The sequence below is a fragment of the Eubalaena glacialis genome, chromosome 13, assembly GCF_028564815.1.
Source record: "Eubalaena glacialis isolate mEubGla1 chromosome 13, mEubGla1.1.hap2.+ XY, whole genome shotgun sequence".
Classification (NCBI taxonomy): Eukaryota; Metazoa; Chordata; class Mammalia; order Artiodactyla; family Balaenidae; genus Eubalaena; species Eubalaena glacialis.
The window spans coordinates 41,350,604-41,372,186 of record NC_083728.1 but is presented as its reverse complement, the minus strand read 5'-3'; the positions used below and the strand labels follow the sequence as shown (position 1 = coordinate 41,372,186).

Sequence of the window (21,583 nt, the reverse complement as noted above, 5' to 3'; positions counted from 1 at the left end):
GTGGTAAGAAATGCCATTGCTATGATTGAGAGCAGTGGTTCGCATCCTTGCTTGTCCAGGGGAATCACCTGTGGACTTTTGAAAACTACTGACACCTGGCTGCCACCCTAGAGACCCTGATTACACTGGTACTGGTGGGGCAGCCTCGTGTTCCTGAGGAGCAGCCAAAGTTGGGAACCACTGCAGACTTGGAAGCTGGTGCTAATAAAATTATAGTTCTGCTGTTAACAAGTGACTGCTGAACAGGCCTTTAAAGCCTTTTAAATTAAGTGCCGTACAACTTCAGATGCCTTCCGAATACCGAACATAAGTATAATATTACAGTTTATTAAATGTTATAGGAATCGTGTGGAGTGGATGCATGAAAGTAGCATGATGGCCGACCAGGGCCATTGTCATCAATAGATGTAAAACTCTTGGGCAGAAGATTGTGGGGTAATGGGTATTCGTATGGTGCCAACATATCACCCCGCAAATGACCTACCCATTACCAAGGGAAAACTGCATTTCCACTGGAGAGGTCTGTCTCAATCACTGGTTAACCAAGTGATTAAACTTAGCATCTCTCAGAGCCCACTTACAGCAGGCTTTTTAGTCTCTAAATGGAAGATGCGATCATAGTTCTCACTTTCGCAGCTCTTCCCTGAAGACTGAGATTCAGTGCTAATCTTGGCCCCTAATAAATAAAAAACACTTGGTAAATGTTAAGCTTCTTTGATGCCTCTTTTGTTTCCCTGTATGTCATAATAATAGCTAAGAAGAATAAGATTGAAATCAATGTCTGCTAATAGATGTTGAATTAAACTGAGACAGGACTGAGTTTAAAGATAGGAAGGAACAATTGTTTGAAGCTTTAGGAGCCCTAAAGAAAGGAGTATACCTGGAGAAAAAAAGTAAAGCAGTCTGAAACTTGAGTAGTTATTTTTATAACTGTGTAATAAAGCAAAGGAAAGCACTCTCTTTGATCATGTAGTGATTGCTAATGTGAATCCAACACCACTATCAATTGATACTTTTAAATGAAATTTAGATTTGTATATGATATAAATGTAGTTGTAAAATGTTTTAATAATTGTTTTACTATTAAAAATAAAATATGTTTTAAAGGTAGACTTTGCTCAGGTGAAGGAGAGGGAAGATTCATACACACACAGACACACACACACACGCATACACATACACATACACACACACACACAAAACTCCTTGGTTTCTGGTTTGAGAACTTGATGGTCTTGGCACCAGTTACTGATTTGAACAAGAGAAGATCAAGGGTTCAGTGTTGGACATGTAAAGTTTGAGATGCAGACTTCCTTGTAGAGCTGTCAAGTTGGATGCATGGAACTGGGTCTCCATGGAGAATTCAGGAACACAAATACAAGGCATATAGATGGTATTTAAAGTTTTAGAAGGAAGGGGATCACCTAGAGAGAGAGAAAAAGAAAAGTGCTTGGGCCTGAGCCACAAGACACTCCAAAGTTAAGAAGTTGGGTAGAGAAGGAGTCAGCAAAAGGAAATTGAAAATGAGTACCAGTGAGGCAGGAGGACAGGCGAGGGTACACAGTTTCCTAGAAGCCAAGTAAAAGGTGCTCAAGAAGGAGGGAATAGTCACTTGTGTCCCATGTTACCAAGGGGTTAAGGGAGATCAAGTCTGAGACAAAGACATTGAGTGAAGCAATGCGATGTCATTGTGGCCTTGACAAGGAGTGATAGTGCAGTAGTGGGGATGGAAGCCAGATTTGAATGGGTTAAAGGTACGGTGAGGAAGAAGCAGCAACAAGCGTAGGCTTCTCTTTGGAGAAGTTTGTGAAGCTAAGCTGGAGAGCCATCTGAGGTCCAATGATGCTCTTTTCAAAAGATGAGAGAGGGTAGAACATGTTTTCATGCAGATGAAAATGATCCAGCAGAGAGGGAGAAATTGCTGATGCAGGAAATGGGATGACAGGAAAAACCAAGTCATTAGCAAGACAGAAGGGATGGGGTCCAAGGCACGAGTGGAGGGTTTGGACTGTGTTCAGGCAGGTAGACTTTCTCTGTTGCAATAGGAGAAGGTGGATGCAGTTGTACACCAGGCTCAGATTTGCTGCTGGGAAGATAAGAGAGATCACATAATGGCTTCTGATTTCGCAGTGACAGACAAGGAGTGTTTGTTAGCTGAGAGTGCATGGGGAGGGGAAGGTGTGTAAAGTTTGAAGGGAGAGAAAAGGATATGAGCTATCATCTCAGGTAAGAGCCTAAAAGATTACAGTGGGACTGGGCCGTATTGAGTGCTCGCTGAGGTTTGTGACTGTGAGGGGAGATCGTGATTTTTCCCCAGAGACATTCAGCTGCTCAGGGTTAGGCATTTCGCCAGGCATGCACCGTGCAGGGAGAAAGGATCAGGGACTTGACCGTATTTACAGCAGAGTAATTCAGATGGTGACCATGGGGTCTAAGCTCTGTAAGGATGGAAATGAATCCAGGAGAGAGGACAATGTATTGCAAGAAGTGGAGGAGTAGTCCTTGTGACTTGAATCTTGTGTTTGTTTTTTTTAATACTATACATCACCAGTGGTTCTCCTTCTCTTTATTTTTTTAGGATGTCTGGAATGGCTGGTCTTTTTAGCATCTCTGGCAAGATATGGGTGAGTAAATATGCCCTTTATTATTATATTGGCAGAGGGGTTTTTTAAGAGTGAGAAGGTAGCTTCTAAATAATTGGAAAATAACACTTATAAATGGTTTTATAATTTCCGTTTTCTTTTTAAGCCACACAACTACTCTTACATGGGGTCACAGTGGAAATGTGTCTTTGTATCCTTCTAAGGACATAAATTGGACAGGGACCTGTAACTACTGTGTCAAAGTCATATTTTCTTAGATTGGTAATGAATCCTCTTAACAAAGCTGAAAGGGCTTATGTGGTTTCACTTCATCTTATTTTCCCATTGTTGTAATCTCCCTACAGATCAAAGATTTGTCAGGGATCAGCCAACTTGTGGGAGGGCCGGGCCGCCCTTTTTGGTAAATAAAGTTTTGTTGGAACACAGTCACATGCACTTATTACTTGTATTCTGTGACTGCTTTCACACTACAGTGGTAGAGATGAGTAGTTGTGATGGAGATCATATGGCCCACAAGCCTAAAATATTTATGATGTGGCCCTTTAAGGAAGAGAGCCCCTGATATGTGTGATTGTATCATTTCACTGAGTCCTTTCAGTGACTTAGAACTTATTTAGGTTAAAATGTTGAACTGTTACATAATCTTGAATGTATCACATAAGCTTTTGCTCCTCTTTACATGTAGGGTGAACTAATAAATCCTACCAGATTTGACAAAATTGCTGTGGAATTAAATATATATCCTTGAAGTATTTCAAAAGATCTTTAGAAGTGAGTCCCTCCCTATATTTGTCTGTTCTAAGCTATGATTATAGGTCATGCATCATATTTGGAACTTAATATTCAGGGAGCTCATGAAGACTCTCTGTTTTTCATGCATATTACTGTATGTTTAGGGAAATTTAAGAACAATTTTTTGTGTCCCAGTTTCTCAGTTGTATTACATTTCCTGCCTTGTGAGATACCTACTTTAGGGTTTTTTTGTTTGTTTTTTAAAACAGAGAGCAAATTGGTGACTTAGATTCAGTCTTTTTTGGTTAAAACTTGTTAACTGTTTTTTTTGACATTTGTATATCATATTAAACAATAACTAGCGTTTTTCCTCTTTTCAGATAGTTTGAGTTTCATATGGTTTTCTTCTGATATTTTCGTAATATTGGCAAGAAATTTATTCAAAGGTTGAGAATTACGAATTGCAAACCAGGAACTGAGAGTAAGGGATTCAGCCTATTGCAGTATTTTGACACTAAAGGTCAATGGAGTCATATATTCTGATAGCTATCTGAAAACCTTATAACCATATAATGTCTAATCCAAGAGGATAATTTAATAAGTGTGAGGAATCATCATCAAGATCTTAGCACAGAATCTATCATAACTGCAGGTCAAGAGATGAATTTGTTCTGAGGGTTAAGAAGAGCTTAGATGGAAGCTGATTGTGACCTTCACACACTGTTAAAGAGTAGTTTTATTTTCAAAGATAGTACCAGGGAAAATAAATGATTGCTCAGACCTCTTATAGCTTGGCTGATCAACAAGGAGTTGCAATTTTTCATCATGTCATGCAAATGATTACAATGTGTGGCATTTGGAGCACATCGAGGCCAGGAGTTGATGTTTTATCTTTGTAGGCACAGTGCACAGCCTTGGGCAGCATGGATGGATTCTGTGTGGATGCACTGGACTGCAGAGAAAAGGCCATTTGGAGAATAGAATATGATCCATCTCTGAATAACCAATTAAGATGTTCTTATTAGGATTGAGAAGTAAAGTATATATGATATTTATATATTTTATATATATGTGTATTTAGACTTTCCAGATATTTTTAAAAAGAACAAAAAATACAATTTTATAAGATAAACTATAGAATTTGACACACAGCAATTGCATTTTACCTTCTATTAGGTCATTTTGTCTAATATTAATACCATATTTTTTCTTTCTGGTTAATGCATACCTGGGATATTTTTTTCTACTTTCAACCTTTTTGTTGTTATGTTTTAAGTGAATCTTTTAAAAAGCATATAGCAAGAAGTAATTCTTTTCACTGATAAACTTAGTCCATTTATATTTATTGGGGTCACTAATACATTTGCCCTGATTGTAGATTGTGTGTGTATGTGTGGTGGGGGGCAGGGTGGGGATGTACATGACTAAAAGAATATAGATGGTAGGTTTGTAGGTTATTTTAGTCTCCTCATATGTGTACACATTACCTTAAATATCTATAATAGAAATCTGGTATTACCCTCTGTATCAGCATCTGGTTTCCCCAAGCCTCTTGACAAACTTTTGTAATTTCTTTTATTCTTAGAAACAAGTCCCCAGCCTTTCATCAACTCTCTGGGAAGGGCTCTCACCACCTGTGTTTTCAGAATTCAGCCCTTGTCCTCTTATTCAGAGGGTATGATCTCTGGCCTGGTGTGACCCAGTTCTTGGCTATGCATCAGTCTCTGATTCCCACTGCAACTTCTAGGTATAGTTTGCCTTGTCCTTACAGAACTACTGATACCTTACTGAGCCCGTTCTCCTAGCTGACCACCTGGCTGCTCAGTTAGCTTATTTAGCTGGTTCTTCTCCCGTGCCCAAGGTCCTCACATCAATGTTGAGTATGTAATTGTGGGGAACATAATCTGTTTTTAACTTAAGTCTAGATAATATAAAACTGTAGTGCAACTGTATTAACAGTGAACAGAAGAAACACAGCACTGGAACTAAAAGAGTGTAAAGACTCTGAGGAAGAAGGTAAAAACAGGGAAGAAAGAAAGACGCAGAGGGGCTAATGCCAGTGAGGCAAGGTTGTTGATGCCAATCCACAGTCTCTTTTACCATACTGAGATTTTTGTGGATGCATAGACAGATAGGAGTCAGTCTTTTCTCAGCAACAGTGTCCCGTGGATGGGTTGCTAGTTAGATGTAGATACTTCCATAGGGAAAATTGCATATTATTAAGTGGGGGAAGAGATAACAAAGCAGTTTGTGTAGTGTTTCGTTTATATGGAGTTTGTGTGTATATAGGAAAATGCCTTAGGGAGAAATTAATCAGATATCAACAATGGTTACCTCTGATATTGAAATAGTGGCTGATTTTTTTAAATCTCTTTTTCTGTATTTCTAAGTTTTCTCTAATGAAAAAGAGAAAACAAAAAGAAGAGCAATGTCTAGAAGATCAGAGCCTACTGAACTAGTGATTCCTTAAAGTCTTTGAGTTTCTTCCTTAGGACTGAAGCCAGCTTGCTGGGTCTGGCATCCTGGAGATAAAAACTGGTCCTCAGGATGCCAGGTCACCTGGTGATGACACCCACACAGCTGAGTTCTGATGAACTCAGGGATTTTGTTGGGTCTGAATTTGGCTTTCTTAACTCTGTATTGATCTCTCATATGTTCTTGCTTGAATAAACCCTTGAGGTGAGGAAGTTCCTTGAACAGTCTTATAAGCCAGGTCCTGTGAGTTCCCTGCTGTCACCTAGAATCCTAGGGATCCTTGATAGGTAATTTATACCACAGTGTAGGGCAAGAGTAGATAATCTGAAGGGTTCTTTCTGTCACCAAAATTCCAGTTGTCTTTCAAATCCAGTCATGATGGTATCCACTTATATATTTTAATTTTTAAATAAACTCATAGAAGTCATTGCCACTTTAGCTCTAATTCCTATCCTCATGTATAGTCTTGACATTCTGCCCACCTCACAGGATTCACTGAAGCCTGCAAGATGTACAAGAGAAGTTTCTCAAAGAGTAGACATCTTCTAGGTACAGAATTGATACTGATATTCTGTCTGTAGTAGCAATATAAAATGTCATTAAAATTTTAATCAACTTAAAAGTGACTCAACTTAATGAAAAATGTTAATAGTCTCAAAGATAGTACAGGCAGGGCTAATGCCATGAAAATGATGTGCAGAGATTGAACGTGGGAAGCACCGCTGTTAAGGCTGGTGCCACAGTCATGGTTCGGAATCCTGTGTCGAGAGCACATGTGTGCACAGGCTGCCCAGCCTTCATGTCTTCTCATCTCTTTTTACAGTTGGCTGCAGAGACTCGAGAGGTAGTGTCTTTCTTCCAGGAAATAAGTCACTGTTCTCCACCTGCTGTATGTTTCCCAACCCATTTGTTTTCCCTGCCATAGACAGTTGTTCTGTGCTTAGCATAGAACCTGGTACCTATCATGTACTTGAGAACTGTTTTTTGTTACTTATATTCATTAATCATTGTTGTCATCATTATTTTACTTTTTCCGCTGATTAGACAACAAGGAATACTTTATCTTTTTTCACTTATTTTTTAACCACGGTTGGTAGGATTGAAATAGGGTTTTATGACAGTTGTACAATGTGCACTTTTGTTAACTAGGTTTAGCATTTGAATGTATTTAAGCATGACTTTATTTGTTGAACTTGTGCTGCTGACTGAGCTAATATAGGATGTAAGTTAATACCTCTCCTCAGTGTTACTGTTGTTCTGAAAAGATGCAGGCATATGGCAAATTTTAGTTCCAGTAAGGTGTGCTACAGTCTTGGGAGGACACTCTGTGTGATGGAGAAGATTGAATGCTTTATAAATGTCTCATGATGAGAATTAAAGGCCATGAATGTTTAGACTGGAGAACAACCAGAGTGAATTTTAAAACTCTAAAACATCCCCCTGTGTTTTAGATGGTGGTGTCTCTTCTCTTACTGTTTTTGGATTTTTTGTTCTTTGTAAAAATATCTGGAACCATATTACAGTGAGATGGTGCCCATCCACAAGTCATCTCCCCTCGAGCCTACAAGAGGCTGCAGATTTGTGTCTTGTTGGAGGTGTTGAGAGGGTAGAACATAGAAGGGGAAGTGAGCCGTTGGCGATCACTGGAGAAGGCTTTCTGAGCTACTCCCACACAGGGAGGATATGGATATTTTGAGGGTTCTAATCTGTGTCTGAAAGGGGTTTAAGGATCGTCCCCAAACTCCTCAGGGTATATCCTGTGATGCAGATGGGATTTAAATTCAAAAGGCTCTCTGTCCTTTGGGGCCAGCCCAGCTCTGAATGAGACTGTGCAACGCTGGGCTGGATGGGTTAAATCCCTTGGGCGGGATTTAACCTGACCTGCAGTAGTACAGATCCCAGAGGGCGTGCTGGCCTCCCTGGGGAGAGGAGGCTCCACCTCTGACCCCTGGACGCCTTGGCCTGGCTCCATTCCTTAAATCCATCTGACCACTGGTTGGAATGTTCTTCTCGTTTATTCTTCATTTAGTTCTCTCATTCAAATGTATGTAGCCAAAATGTATGTAGCCAAAAATTAGCTCTAATTCAGTTACCTATTGCAAAAGTATAAGGTATTGGGCCCAGCAGGTGACATTTTCGTGCATAAGTAAACAACAGGATGCTTCCTTGTAATGAGCACATATAATATTGAACTAGGTCAGTATTTTCCACAAGTGAAAACTGTTACTTTGCCTGGCAACGAAAGGAAACACAGAAATCTAAAATTGAACTAGATCAGTTTTAATCAGTTATTACTTGGAAGCATATATACAGCAAAACTTCAAGTGCCTAGTACCAGGAACCCTAATACTCTTAAAGGCACTCTGCAACCATCGTGGACTCAGACACAGTAAACAGGTAAAGATTTGTGGCTGCAGTTGTGAGAACACCACTTGATTAATGAGGCTTTTAGTAATAATCACCTAAAAAGACCACAAGATGGCAGAGTTTCTCTAAGAAGCTCAAATAAACCCTTTAAAGAGTAAGTTGATACCAGAAAATTGAAGTGGAACCTATTATAATAAGAGGATGTTTTTGAAAGCACTAAGACTGTGGCTCAGAACACAGTGATTCAAAGGCTCACAATTTACTGAATCCTAGAAAATAACTTAGAAAATTTCTTGAGGGTTTCTTAAATCATTTATTTTGCAAAAGGGCACAAGACAGTGTCCAGAAGGACTTATAACTGGATGCTGTTATTCATTCCAACTATATGGACAGATATTACTTATGAAGCAAGTGCCAGAATTCATACATCCATGGGTCAGCACAAAGGAATACTGGCTTTCCATGTCTTCTAATTCTTTGGCACATTTCACAGTTTAATCTTGGTGATGACATTGAATAATCAAGAAAAGCATAAATAAACTATGTTCAATATACAAAATTTTCTAAAGTAGAGAACTGTGCAATGCATCTTAAAACTTCCATTGAACAGAGTTTGAATGAAACAACATTTTGTATCCCAAATACCTCTTTCGCCTACTTGGGCTGCAGAATACTAGATTATTCTTAATAAATAATTGCCCTGGCTGAAGACAGTGACGACCAGTGCCATCAACAGAGGACAGATGACGGTTTTTCAAATCAAGAGTTGTTTGCGTTTCTTATGAATAGTTTAAGGATTTGCTAGTATCTTTTCCTTATTCAATAAATATTTATTGAACACTGATTATGTGTATTGAAAAACTTGATGAGTCTTTAGATATATCTCTACTGCTGGGTAAAAAATTGGAGAGAAGAGATCTCAGATTATTCTAGATCAGTTAACAAGCTTTTTTGTTTATTATTCTGAATTAAGCCAGAATAAAATATATTATTTAATTGTATTGACAGTTATAAACTGAGAAGCCAATGGGAGATAAGTCGACTAACTTAGGTTTTGAGAAATATTAAATTAAAATAGAATCTTGGCCTCACTTTCATCAACCTTATCAGTTCTAGGCAAGTCATTTAGTCATTATATCTGCTTGCTGGTGGCATTTAGCTTGAAGCCATTTCATCCTGTGCCCAGTAATTTTATAGATAAAACTATCTATAGACATAACAAAATCATGAAACTATTGGTTTTTTAGTGAATGTTTTTGAAGCTGTAAGAGCCTAAAATAGATGATCACAAAGCCATCATGAGGCAGCATGGCTCTTGCAAGTCCACATATAAATGTGCTTTGACTCCAGACTAGCAGGTTCATATCTGTAATTCCTGTATGATTTAGCATGTAAATAATTTCTAGCTAAGATTGTATCTCCTCACTTATTTTTTAGTGTTTGGCATCAAATAGAGTCCCAGGGGACAGTAAACAAGAAGGGATGTGCACTCTATTCGAAGACTGATGAAATCTTATTTGTTCATAATGAATTAACTGGAAAATTTCTTCTATTATTACATTCAGGTTTTACGGTGATTAGGAAAGTTGTTAAGGATGGGTGAGGGTAGAGCAATAAGAGTCTGATTAGAAAAAGGAAGCACGGAGACATTTTAAATGGTTGATGTTCCGTAAGTAGTAATTTAGCTCTACTTAAAAATTGGTAAAGACCCAAGAAGTTTAATTTTTTATGGATGCCATATTATGAGTAAAAATTAAGGTTATAAATTATTAGGGCAGAGCGACCAAAAAAAATCTCAGGATGGAAGAAGGGACTAGATAACCAATTCTACCAGAGTTCTATTTGATCATGAACTTCAAGGAAGTATAACTCTTACTAGATATGACCTTGATTATTACTCTCAGATTCTCAATGTTGTAAAATTTGACTTGTTCTTGAAGAATCATATAGATGCATAAACCACTGGACGACCTTTGTGGGAGCTCATATAAGTAGAAACAATTTGCAGACTTGAGTTATAGGTAAAGAGGGAGATTCAAACATTCTTAGTCCTCATTATAAATATATTTCTTTTTACTTTTTTCTTCTGATTACAGCATCTTCACAACTATTTCACAGTGACCCTTGGAGTTCCTGCTTGGTGTTCTTATGTCTTTTTCATCATAGCCACCTTGATTTTTGGCCTTTTCATGGGTCTGGTAAGAGATACTGCCAATCTTTTTCTTGTCTTTAAAGCCAGTTGGTTTCATGCAAAACTGGAAAGCAGCCAAGAAAGAAAAAGCTCATAAACAAACATCATTTTGTGTGTAATCTAAGCAGTTAAATAACATTTGCTTGTTTGATACTGCTTTCAATGGAAATTTGAGAAATACTGGAAAATTCATTAAATTATTATTGCCTAATCCTCTCCCTTAAATATTCTGAAGTCATGTGCTACCCAAAATATAGGCAGTGATGAAGAAAGAAATAGAGACTTACTTGAATTCATAGTCAGTTTCCAAGACAACTGAGTCAGCTGTGAATTCACAAATTGCCTACTTGATTAGAACACTGTGGTGATAAGGCCAAAGCTGTGAATTTGTTCCTTGGGTGAACAAGATGATTTTTCCTGTTCGTATATGCAAATTGAACCTCTAAACTCACCAGCTGCTTATACATACACTGCAGTTTTCCCAAGGTGAAGTGTGTAAGATAATGTGGATAAAAAACACAGTCATTATTATGTGAAAAAATAAGATGCAAACCACATCACTATGTCTTCTTTGGATATGAAAATTACTATCCATTAGGTATGTGTGTATTTTCTCCCTAGAGTTTTAGGTAAGTGTTGGAATAATACATTTATTTACTTAACTATATAGGCAACTATAAATGTTTGGGCATGTTTTACTCTTGGTTGTATATATTTTTGAAATCTTTCTCTTTACCTACACTTGATCAGTTTGAGTTTTAAAGTCTAAGAAGTTTGTAAAAGTTACTATACTATATACTAATCACATAGCCCTTAAACACTGTATGATAGGAATAATTGATGATCACTAAAAATTTGTATAAAAAGGACAGCCCTTTAGGTAAGATTGTCTTAACGTCTGTCCTTACATTTTGTAATGTATTTCAGCTCTTTTGCAAGGTCTTTTAAAAAATAAGCTTAAAATGTTAGCAGTCGCCTTTATAGCAAGTCACAACTTGGTACTACAAAGTCATATTCCAAGGAGCCAAGGAAGCTCGATTTTATTTTGCTATGAACATGCTTACTTCATATTATGGTTTATATTTGTCATTTGATTGCTGATGTTAACTTCATGGGTGAGGATAGAACTTAGATATGTCATTCATTAGGTCCTAGGTATGTTCCATTCTGCCGCATTAATCTTACTGCTAATTAACATTTCCCTAATGCTCTGGCCTAAAATGATTTGACTTTGGATATAACTTTGACTTTGGATATAACTTTGACTTTGGATATAAATGTGCTTCTCCCATCTACCGTCTACTCTGGAGCTGCATGAGTGTGAGGCTTCTGTAAGGGGAACAGTATGCGATCCTGGGCGATTCTGAGATGGAGTTATGGAGAATGTAGTTTGAGTGTGGGCCTATTGGAAGATCATTGAAAACTCTTCTCACATAAAGAGTTTTAGAATTTTACTTTTGAGGTTGACCTTAAGTCCAAGAAGTCAGGCCTGCCTAAGCCCTAAGTTATTTGGAAACTTAGAGTCAAATAATCAGTGTAGGAAGGTTATTAGAGGCTTGACCTGAAGAAAGAAGAGAGTTGATTCTAGACTATTCAAGTGACTAAGTGACAGAGATTACTGTTCCTTCATAAGAAGTTGGGAAGAGAACGTTATTTAAGGAAATAATAATTTCAAAGCAGTAATAGACTCATACGTTTTCTGTTAATACATTTCCATAAAATAGCAAACACATGTCTCTGCTCAAAATGCCTTTTCTACAACTGTAACGTGTTAAAAGAAACACAACAGCTAGAATTTTTGCCTTCAATGAGGTCTCCAGGTGAGCAGTTCATTGCTCTGTGTCACCTTTGCCATTAACTGGGGGCTGAAAGCAAGGCCCAGTGTGCAGTTATGTGAAACTTGGTCTTGGTGACCTTGGAGGGTCTCCTTCCCTCTCTGAGTCTTTATGGAGTTTAACTTATGCAGTGGCCAGGAGGGGCAGGATGTTTTCCATAGCGAAGTGATTTCCTGATCAAGTCATTGTTTCCCATAAGCCTGACTATTACATTTCCTGTTTTTCCTTAATTTTAAAAGATGGGAAGTCAAAACAAGGCTGCTAGTTTGATTTTTGTTTGCTGTCTTGATGGAGCCTAGTAATGGTTGAAATATTTTACTAAATGTTATTTTTCTCATGTAAACAAAGGGCTCAGTTTTAGAAATCAAGTATATATTTTGCATTTTAAACCAATATGGGAAAGATCCTTAAGTGCATAGTCTGTGTATCAAATCACTCAGGCCGCATCATTTTCTGACATCAGCAACTCTCCTTTGAAGGATGGAAGATAGCAAAGCTGTAGACAGGCAGAAAAGCAATGGAAAACACAGGTAGCAATCTTCTGCCTCTATTATCTGGTCTCCATTTCGGTTGGTATGTATAGACAGTGTCTGGATTTTGCAGCTTGGGTGGACTATTTTTCTACATGCTGCTGACCAGTTCCTAGTGGAAGAAAGTTTCATCTTTCCTGTGAAAGATGGCAAATCCGTCTACTCTCCTCTTTTAGATGCCTGGCTGTCTGCTAAGCTGAAACCTGAAAATCTAACCATGGAAGGGAAGATGAAGATGAGGACACCAATCCTTATATAGACCCTGTTTTTAAACAGTGCCATTCTTTGTGGCTCAGAAAGTGACTCATCCCAAGACAGTGGTTCTTGAGACTGGAAAATAGATCCTGAACTGATAGAATGAGAGGGTTTTCCTCCCAATTTCTGGGAAGGAAGACAGTATAATGGAATTATGTACTCTTAGAGACATAAAACAGCCCTTAGTGATAGACTAGTCCCAAGCCTGTCCTTTCAAGAGAAAGTGCAAGTGAGAGAACAGTTAAGTGACTTGCCCAGGGTCACACAGCTGACAAGGTTGAGGCTGGTGTCCCGTAAGTCTTTGCTAGGCCCCCTTACCTAGCACTCTAGATGGCCCAGGTATCTCGCAGGTGGGACTTACTCCCTCCCAGGCTTTGTTGTAAATGCCAATTATTTGTCACTGGCAGCTGTTTCTTCTTTCCCTTGCAATGTGTAAGGACCAAAAATTTCCCCTCCAGTTGGTATTAAGAAAGCCAAAAGGAAAAAAAAAAGTCACAAAGAACATTATGTCCAGTGAATAGCTACTATAAGCAAGTGACTGTCATATTAGAAATAGGTTTTCAACCTCAGTCTTTTCAGATGGAAATGTTTTCCTCTTTGCTGTTCAAATCAATTTGATGGCTTGGAGCTTGTTCCTTCCCAAGGAGGAACACTGCCCAGCACATGGGTCTCCTCAGCCTGGCATTTAGGCCTTTCTCTGAATCCAAGAGCCCCTGTGGTCCAGTTTGGTGTCGCTTACAAGAGCCAGATAGCTGCTGCTGCCCATCTGCTCCTGACCATGCCCAGGACCCTAAATGCCACCTTTCAAGTGGTCATTCTAGAGGCTTCCTCACCCCCATAACTGGTTGTAATCTCTGTATCTCTTAAGTATCTATCAAAGAGCTTTCTTCATTTTTAATGAGACTGCTGTTCCATATTGCTTTATAATTAAACTGCCATTTTTTTTCTCTTTTTGAACCCTTCCCCTCAGAAGTTAACATGGTATCTTGAACCTAATGAGCCAAATATTAAGTAAAGTAATAAATGAATATACAGATGGTAATAATCAAAGTGAGGTTCTCATCTGATGTTTATAAAATTGAATCAAAAGGATGATGACTTTGGGTTTTTAAAATTTTAGAGCCCCTTAAAAACACACATTTATGAAGTACTATTCCTATTTTAAAGACTGGGCAGTTGTTCAAAGTGCAGGTGAGCTCCAGGAGTTCGCTAGGTACAAGAGGAACTGTGGAGCCCTTCTCAGTGGGCAGCTTCCTCCTGTGCTGGCTTCTCTGTGTTGTGCATTGTGTAGGGGAGGACATGGGGAGGGCGTAGAGAGCGAGGGGCTTCCGCTGACTTGGCCCCGATTCACACGTCGTCCTGTCAGTTTCCTCACCACGGCCCACGCCACCCAGGCCTGGAACATGGACTAGAATGAACCTGCCTCTTAGGAGCTTGTGGTTCATCAAGGGAAACAGCATGTTTATAGTAAGTAGCAAGTGACTCAATGCTGCATTCAAGGTCAGAGGTGTGAAGCCAGTCAATCACTGTTTAAAATGGGATTTAGTTCACAGCACTGAAGTGTTTTCTCACAGTTTGTCCCTGTAGTCATTTCTTATAGGACTCTTAAGAATTCTACACCCTGAAGTATTCTTCCACGCAATCGGGGTTACCCACTGGTGAAGGACAACCCATGTACAGACTAGATTTATTTGTCAGAATATGTTTTCTTCTTTAAAGATCACTTTAGACTTGGCTGATAGTGTCTGTTTGCTTACACTTGCTTGATTCATCTATTTTTAGTGGGCTGTGTGTATACATTTGACTTTGTGACCCCTGTTCTAGAGTTAATAGTGTTTTCCTACGTTATATCACATTTGAAAAATAGAAAATTCTTAATTATACCCTTGTCTTTTTTTGAGGACTTTTGACCAATTGCTATGTATTGATATTTGTCTATGAATGTCTGGTTATAGAAGCAGGACCTAACTTTGAGGTTGTTCGGTAACAAATGTCCTCTCCACTCACTGTGAAATCACATTTTTCCCTCCAGGTCTTGGTGGTCATATCAGAATGTTTCTATCTGCCACTTCCAAGGCATTTATCTGAAGGTTCTGGTAAGCATGACAGATTCATGAGATAGAGTATTTTTGGAATTCTGTGGTGTGCCCTTTCATGCTCATATAGATAGTGGATTTTTCCCCTGATTTGCTAGGTGACCAAACCATCACCATTACCAAATTCCTTTGAAATATGTTCTCTAGATAGATTTGAGCAAAAAATTTTTTTTTCTCCTCTCTTAAATTAAGGAACATTTCATTTTGGCAATTGCTTTTTCCCTTGAATTGTTTGCCCTTCATTAATCAGTTGACATCTTTTCCTTCATTGAAACTGGAATGAGCAGGGAGGGAGGGGAACTGACACTTACTGAGTGTCTACTGTGTGCCACCAGTAACTGTCCTGAGTCCTTTAAAAGCCATCTCCCCAAATCCTTTCACTATTTCACACTGTTCCTGGGACCAAATACCCCTGGATTTCCATGCTTTTATTCCTACTGTTTGCATGAAGACTCTTTTTATTTTGGCTGTGTGGTGAGGCATGTGGGTTCTTAGTTCCCCGACCAGAGATTGAAGCCGTGTCCCCTGGAGTGGAAGCGCAGAGTCTTAACCACCGGACTGCCAGGGAAGTCCCCATGAAGACTCTTACGAGATTTCATAATTGTTGAATTTTATGTGGGAGTTCAACTAAACAAGCTTATATTTCTTTTTAGTTCTTGACGTTTTTAAGGCTTTGAGACTTCCATATATAATTATAAAATATGTTCCTTTGAATTCTTAAAAGTAACAGAATCCCATTTTAAAACAACTTAGGGGAAAAAAGAAAATTTTATTAGCTCACAAAACTGAAAAATCCAGGGATGTTCTGGCTTCATGCACAGCCCAAGGGATGATAGGTTTCTATTTCCATGAAGCTGATTCAGTAGCTTTCAACAGCCCCAACTCACATTTTATCAGCTTAGCAGTCCCTGTAGAAAGAGAGAAAGCTTTTGCTCCTGACTCTGGCCAAAAACTCCTGGAAAGTACTCTGATTGGCTTGGCTTAAGTCACAGTTCTGAACCAATCACCATGACCAGTGAGTGGGTCACTGCACATTCTACAAGGTATAAAATACAGAGCACAAAGGAACCTTTGCCCTCCATGCCCCTGGGCTCTGCCAAAGTCAACATGGTTAGTGAAGTCTCCGGAGAGAGGTGGAGAGGCCATGGGTAGGGCTAGGATGTCATCCAGAGATCTGTCCTGTGTGATAACATAGTTCCAAGATGGAGAAGACTGTCATATGCCCCATTGTTTCATTTCACAGCTAAATGTACTCAATTGCTGAATGACCTTTCTTTGATTGAAGTATAGTTGATGTGCAATGTTATATTAGTTTCAGGTATACAACAGAGAGATTTGATATTTTTATAGATTATACTCCATTTTAAGTTATTATAAAATATTGCTTATATCCCTATGCTATATATTACATCCTTGTGTCTTATTGATTTTGTACCTAGTAGCTTGTACCTCTTATCCCCTTCCCCTATCTTGCCCCTCCCTGTTGGTAACCACTAGTTTGTTCTCTGTATGAGTCTGTTTCTGTTTTGTTACATTCATTTGTTTTATTTTTTTAGATTCCACATACTAGTGAAAGCATACAGTATTTGTGAATGCCCATTGTTTATTCAGAGGATGTTCCCCTCTCTTCCCTCCACAGAGCAGAATCTTAGGTCAGAGGAGACTCATACAACTGAACAGTTGCAGGATGCAGAGGAAGAAAAGGATGATTCAAATGAAGAAGAAAACAAGGACAGCCTTGTAGATGACGAAGAAGAGAAAGAAGACCTTGGTTATGAGGAAGAAGCAGAGGAGGACGAGGAGGACAGCCCGGCTGCTGGCATGGACGAGAAGAGGAGTGATGCCCGGGACCAGGGGCCCCTGAGGGAGGTCCAGGAGAATGAAGGACCTGGTGGGACTGAAGACAATACCCCAGAGCAGCCCCGTCCAGCTGGCGCAGAGGCAGCGGAAGACACAGTGAGACAGCGCAGAAGTCAGAATGCCGACAAGGGACCGTCGGCCTGATGACAGTGTTTCCAAGGATACAGACCAAAAGAATATGTCAGCTTCCTTCTGGTCTGCAGTTTAAACCAAATCCTTATTTTTTTCTTGAATGAGCAAGCTTCTCTTAAAAAATGATCTCTAGCCATGTAGTCTTATGGCATTAAGTCTCATATATGTTAAGGAGAATCTTTCAGGCATAACAGTCAGGATACAGAAAAACAAACATGCTGTTAGGGTCTCTTTGGGACCTGTGATGAGAATAAATTCATTTCCTTGGGGCTCCAGAGTTTTGACCAGAGGAAGCAATCCCCAGCCATCATGAGCACTGTTCATGGGCAGTAGACAAGGCTGCAGGCCCCTAACATGAAAGCAGGGCGAATGAACGTCCTCAGGGTGTAGCTGATATCTTGCTTCCTCTTCTTGTATTGAATATTTATTTTTGTCAAACTGTAAGAAACATCAGGTACCATAGTACAAGGGTACTTTTTAGAGATAGAAATTGAGAGGGCCTTGGATATTATTGTAGAAAAGAGCTTGGAAATCTTCCTAACTCTCTAAATCTCCCTTCTTATGTTTTATTTCTTACCTTTAACATTTCCAACTTTCCCACCATGGGCCTGCAGGCTCCTCACACTCTTCACAATACGTCCTTAGTGAGAGGACTCAGACAGCAGTCTGCTTGACATCAGCCGCGTTTATTCCACCTTAAGGGTTTAGATAATCAAGAAGCACAGCCCATGAAGCCATGACTGCCAAGCATCTCAAATGAAATGTTGTAACCTTTGGAGATTCAAAAGGAAGTAGGGGTTTTACAAGAGAGATTTTTCTTGTTGTTTTTAGCCAAAATGTAGTCATTTTTTTTTTTTTTCAAAAAGTTCCTTTAGCAATATTCTTTTTGAAGCCAGAAGTCTCCGAAGTCTTGCCAGTACAAGGTAGTCTTATGAAGAAAACTTGAATACTGTGTTGTTTTGTTTCCATCTCAAGGGGTTCCCTGGCTCTTGAACCACTTTAATAATAACTGAAAAACCATTTCTGGTTTTCCTTCAGTGATGTGCTTTTGGTGAAAGAATTGATGAAAGTGTATATGTGGAAATGAAAGATTTGGTTTCGTTTCCTTCTTCCTTAATCTTGTAAAGAATTTTATCCCTGTAAATCTCTCAATACTCAACCTGCTAAAAGTACCCAGGGGGCCCAATGTCTTTTAAAAAATCCATCCATCTACCTGATTTGCGTCTTAGAATAAATTCATGATATTAGATTCCAAGCTTATGAAAGATGTCTAAAGTTGATCCTACACCCCTTTGGGTCCAGACAGAATAATAAGTAGTGCAGGTTTATGAAATTCAAAAAGCTTCTGTCATCTTTAAAAAGAAAAACGCAGTATATGCCTATCTGGCTGTTTCAATAACCCTTACATTGTACTGACTTTGAACTCGGGCTCACTAGAGGAGGGGGAGGTTCTGAAACTCTACCCTGGTGTGGCTGAAGGAATCTGTTGCAAGCCTCATACAAAGGGAGTTTTTATTCTGATGGAATCCAGTTTTCAGAGTTGGTTGTTTTTCATCTTCCCAACTCAGTGACCTGACAGTCTCATCCCCCAGTGCAGTGACATTCATTAAGAGTTGCCAGTAATTTTTTTTTTTTCAGACAGCAGCACAACCTCAAGTTTGAGGCTATCACAGAACTGACAGACTGGGAAAACCTTGATTTGTGCTCATTTCTTGCCCCTCCCACCATCTGGGGCTCTGATACCTCCTCACACAAAGCACCATGGTACTGAGGGAGGCAGCTCCATCTCCCTGATACCAGGAAGCCTTTCTGGATCAGAGCTGAGCTGGATCTGCCCTCCTGTCACTGCATTTTCTTTCTTTTCTAATCAGCTGAAACAAAGTTTTCAAAGATCATTGAGTTCAAGTTCAAGGGTATGGAAAAAGAAGGGTTTCATAGTTCGGCTTTTCTGTACAATACCTCCTCCCCCGCAATATTGAAATAATTTTTTTTTTTTTTAAGTGAAGTATTTCACTAAAGGGGAAGGAATGAAGAAGTAAAGTCTACTTTGGCTTTTTATAAATGTAAGGCCAATTCCCAGTTGGACTCCAAATAGTATCTGATTATTTAATGAGACAAATGTATTTTCTTTCTCAGCAATACTTAAAAAAAAAAATTGGAGGAAGAGGAATAAAACAGTTTGGAGAACCGGATCCATTAAAAGTTGAAGTATCTGGCTACGGGGACTGTTTTTCCTGTTTTGTTTTTGTTTTTTTTTAATATTCTGATGAAAGATGTATACATCTAATTTAATTTCTTTCTACTTCTAGCCTTTAGGTTCATTTTCAATACTTACTGAATATAAAATTAAAGGAAAAAAGTCAACCCCAAATAATTTAAAATTAGATTAACATTTCAATAGGATTGATGGATTTTTCCTGTAGATAATATATTTAATCCAGAAGTCAAGTGCATGGAAACATGATTTTGATTGAAAAAATAAAAAATAATCATGCCTCCCTATATTACAATATCATTTAGTTACAGAATAGTATTTTATATATATCAAAATTAGGTAAATTAAATAAAACTGTTCATTTGGGAATGGGGGTGCAGTGCTTTATGTGTGAGTAGTGGGAATGGGGTGCCTGTTCACTGATTAGAGGGAAAATCTGAAACTTCTAGCTACATTTTCCTTAGTTTCTTTCTTTTATTATTCATCTCTTGCCAAACCACCCCAACTTGCTTAAAGATCTCATGCTGAAGCAACATATAGGCAATCCCACTTCCTTTCCCTTTGAAATGTAAGCATGAATGGGGCAAGACCCTGCTCATTCAGCTCACAGGGCCTGGCACCACATGGGCACGCACCCCCAGCCTGATCTCGGGAGCACAATCCCTGTTAGCCACCGGCCTCTCTGACTACAAAAAGAAATCCAAAATTACTAACGTGACAAAAAGCAAACAAGCTTTGGTCAGGTTGATACTGACGGTGGAGAAAGCCAAATTTTGACTCTCTTATGGCCCAAATCCTTGTTGATAGCTATGGTGTCTCTCCAGGATTTGGTTATGTGTAATTTGAGTAGATGATAAAAGTGTCTTTTAAGGCAAGTACTTGGCATGTGACTTTTTATTACCAAGTCCTTTAAGAGTGGAGCCTGTTTTACAGAATGGGAAACATTAAAGACTCCAAAAAAGGGTAGAAATGATAGAATGTACCTGAGCTTTTAGCATAAAACCTTAAATTGGCATGAAGTGAGATAAAGAAGGGGAAGATCGGTGCTTTTGCTAATGTGTCTCAGTAGTTTCGATATGTCCTTCATCTCAGTGTTAAAGTGTTATTTCTGCCAGTATTCTAAATGTGTGGTTGACCCATTCTTTCAATATAATATTTTGGGAAGTATTCATGTAAATCTTTTGCACTAATAGAAAAGTTCCTTCTTGTTTAGTATCTGTTTACCTCAGTCCTACGTTCTGATCCCTCATAGCTTGTTTTGAAAACCAAACATGGAGTCATCAAATCTGATGAACCCAGATGGGTCAGTTTTTTGAGCATGTTTCCTGAACCAGGAGGTTTGGTTGAAAGGCCTTTGATAGTTTCAGACCAGGACTTGTGGCCTTCAGATGGCTTATTTTCAGTGAAGTTTCGTGTGAACTGTGACATATGTGACTCATACAACTTTAACATGTTTCTGATGTATTTTAATCATATTTGTTATTAAATAGCTTCTTCGTGCAAATGCAGCTTTTATACTAAAAATACTGTTTATTTGTATTGTAATACATTACAAATTCGTTATTTATATCCTTGTAATGGTCTTAATCTTTTAGCCTAGTGATACTTCATTATTTTTTTCTTCATCTCTGTATTTTTTGCTTCTGCAGCAACTGGAGTGGGAAATCAGGATATGAGTCTCAAGCAGGGCATTGCCTGAATTACAAATCACCTTATCACAGAATTGTATATCATCCTTGATGCTATTTGTTTTCATTTTATTGTAAATTTCCACTTGCATCGAAACCTAATGATGGTGATAACTAAGTAAAAACAAAACAGTGTATTGCTTTTCATGTAAGAATTTCACAAAAGTCATTTGCCTAGGCAGTGAAAAATATTACTTCCTTAAAAAATAATTTTCGTGTGTCCATCCTCCATCCTGTCTGTGCATTTTTCCTCTTTATTTCTCCCTCTTTTCCTTGACTTCATGAAACCTGAACCCTTGCCTTTAGCTGCTCTGGAAGGTTCACAAAACCAAGAATGAGTGCAGAGAAACAAGGCTTCCTCCTTGTCACAGTCGTCGTGTTTCCTATAGAAGCTCACTGCCCTGAGGTCTCCTCTGTCCTGAGGTCTGGAGGTGACCAGGGCTAGAGTGGATGGCAAGGGATGTTGCTAACCCTTCAAGACACTGTGAGTCCACCTGGTCTCCTAGGGCATTCAGAAGACTCTGACCTACACCTGACCCTTCCTATCAGTATAGCAGTGGAAAAGCACAAAGGACATGAAGCAATTCTTTTATTAAACACCCTC

At 38.8% G+C, this 21,583-nt stretch overlaps 1 protein-coding gene across 1 annotated transcript in view; it reads left to right on the top strand.

Moving 5' to 3' along the window:
* The window catches only part of TMX4 (thioredoxin related transmembrane protein 4), a 43,695-nt gene extending 22,837 nt beyond the window's left edge, over positions 1-20,858 (top strand). The window contains exons 5-8 of the mRNA XM_061208818.1: positions 2,579-2,624; positions 10,274-10,375; positions 15,021-15,084; positions 16,724-20,858. Of these exons, the coding sequence (XP_061064801.1) occupies positions 2,579-2,624; positions 10,274-10,375; positions 15,021-15,084; positions 16,724-17,088 (577 nt within the window). The 3' untranslated portion in view covers positions 17,089-20,858. The remainder of the gene's footprint in view (positions 1-2,578; positions 2,625-10,273; positions 10,376-15,020; positions 15,085-16,723) is intronic.
* The last annotated feature ends 725 nt before the right edge of the window (positions 20,859-21,583 follow it).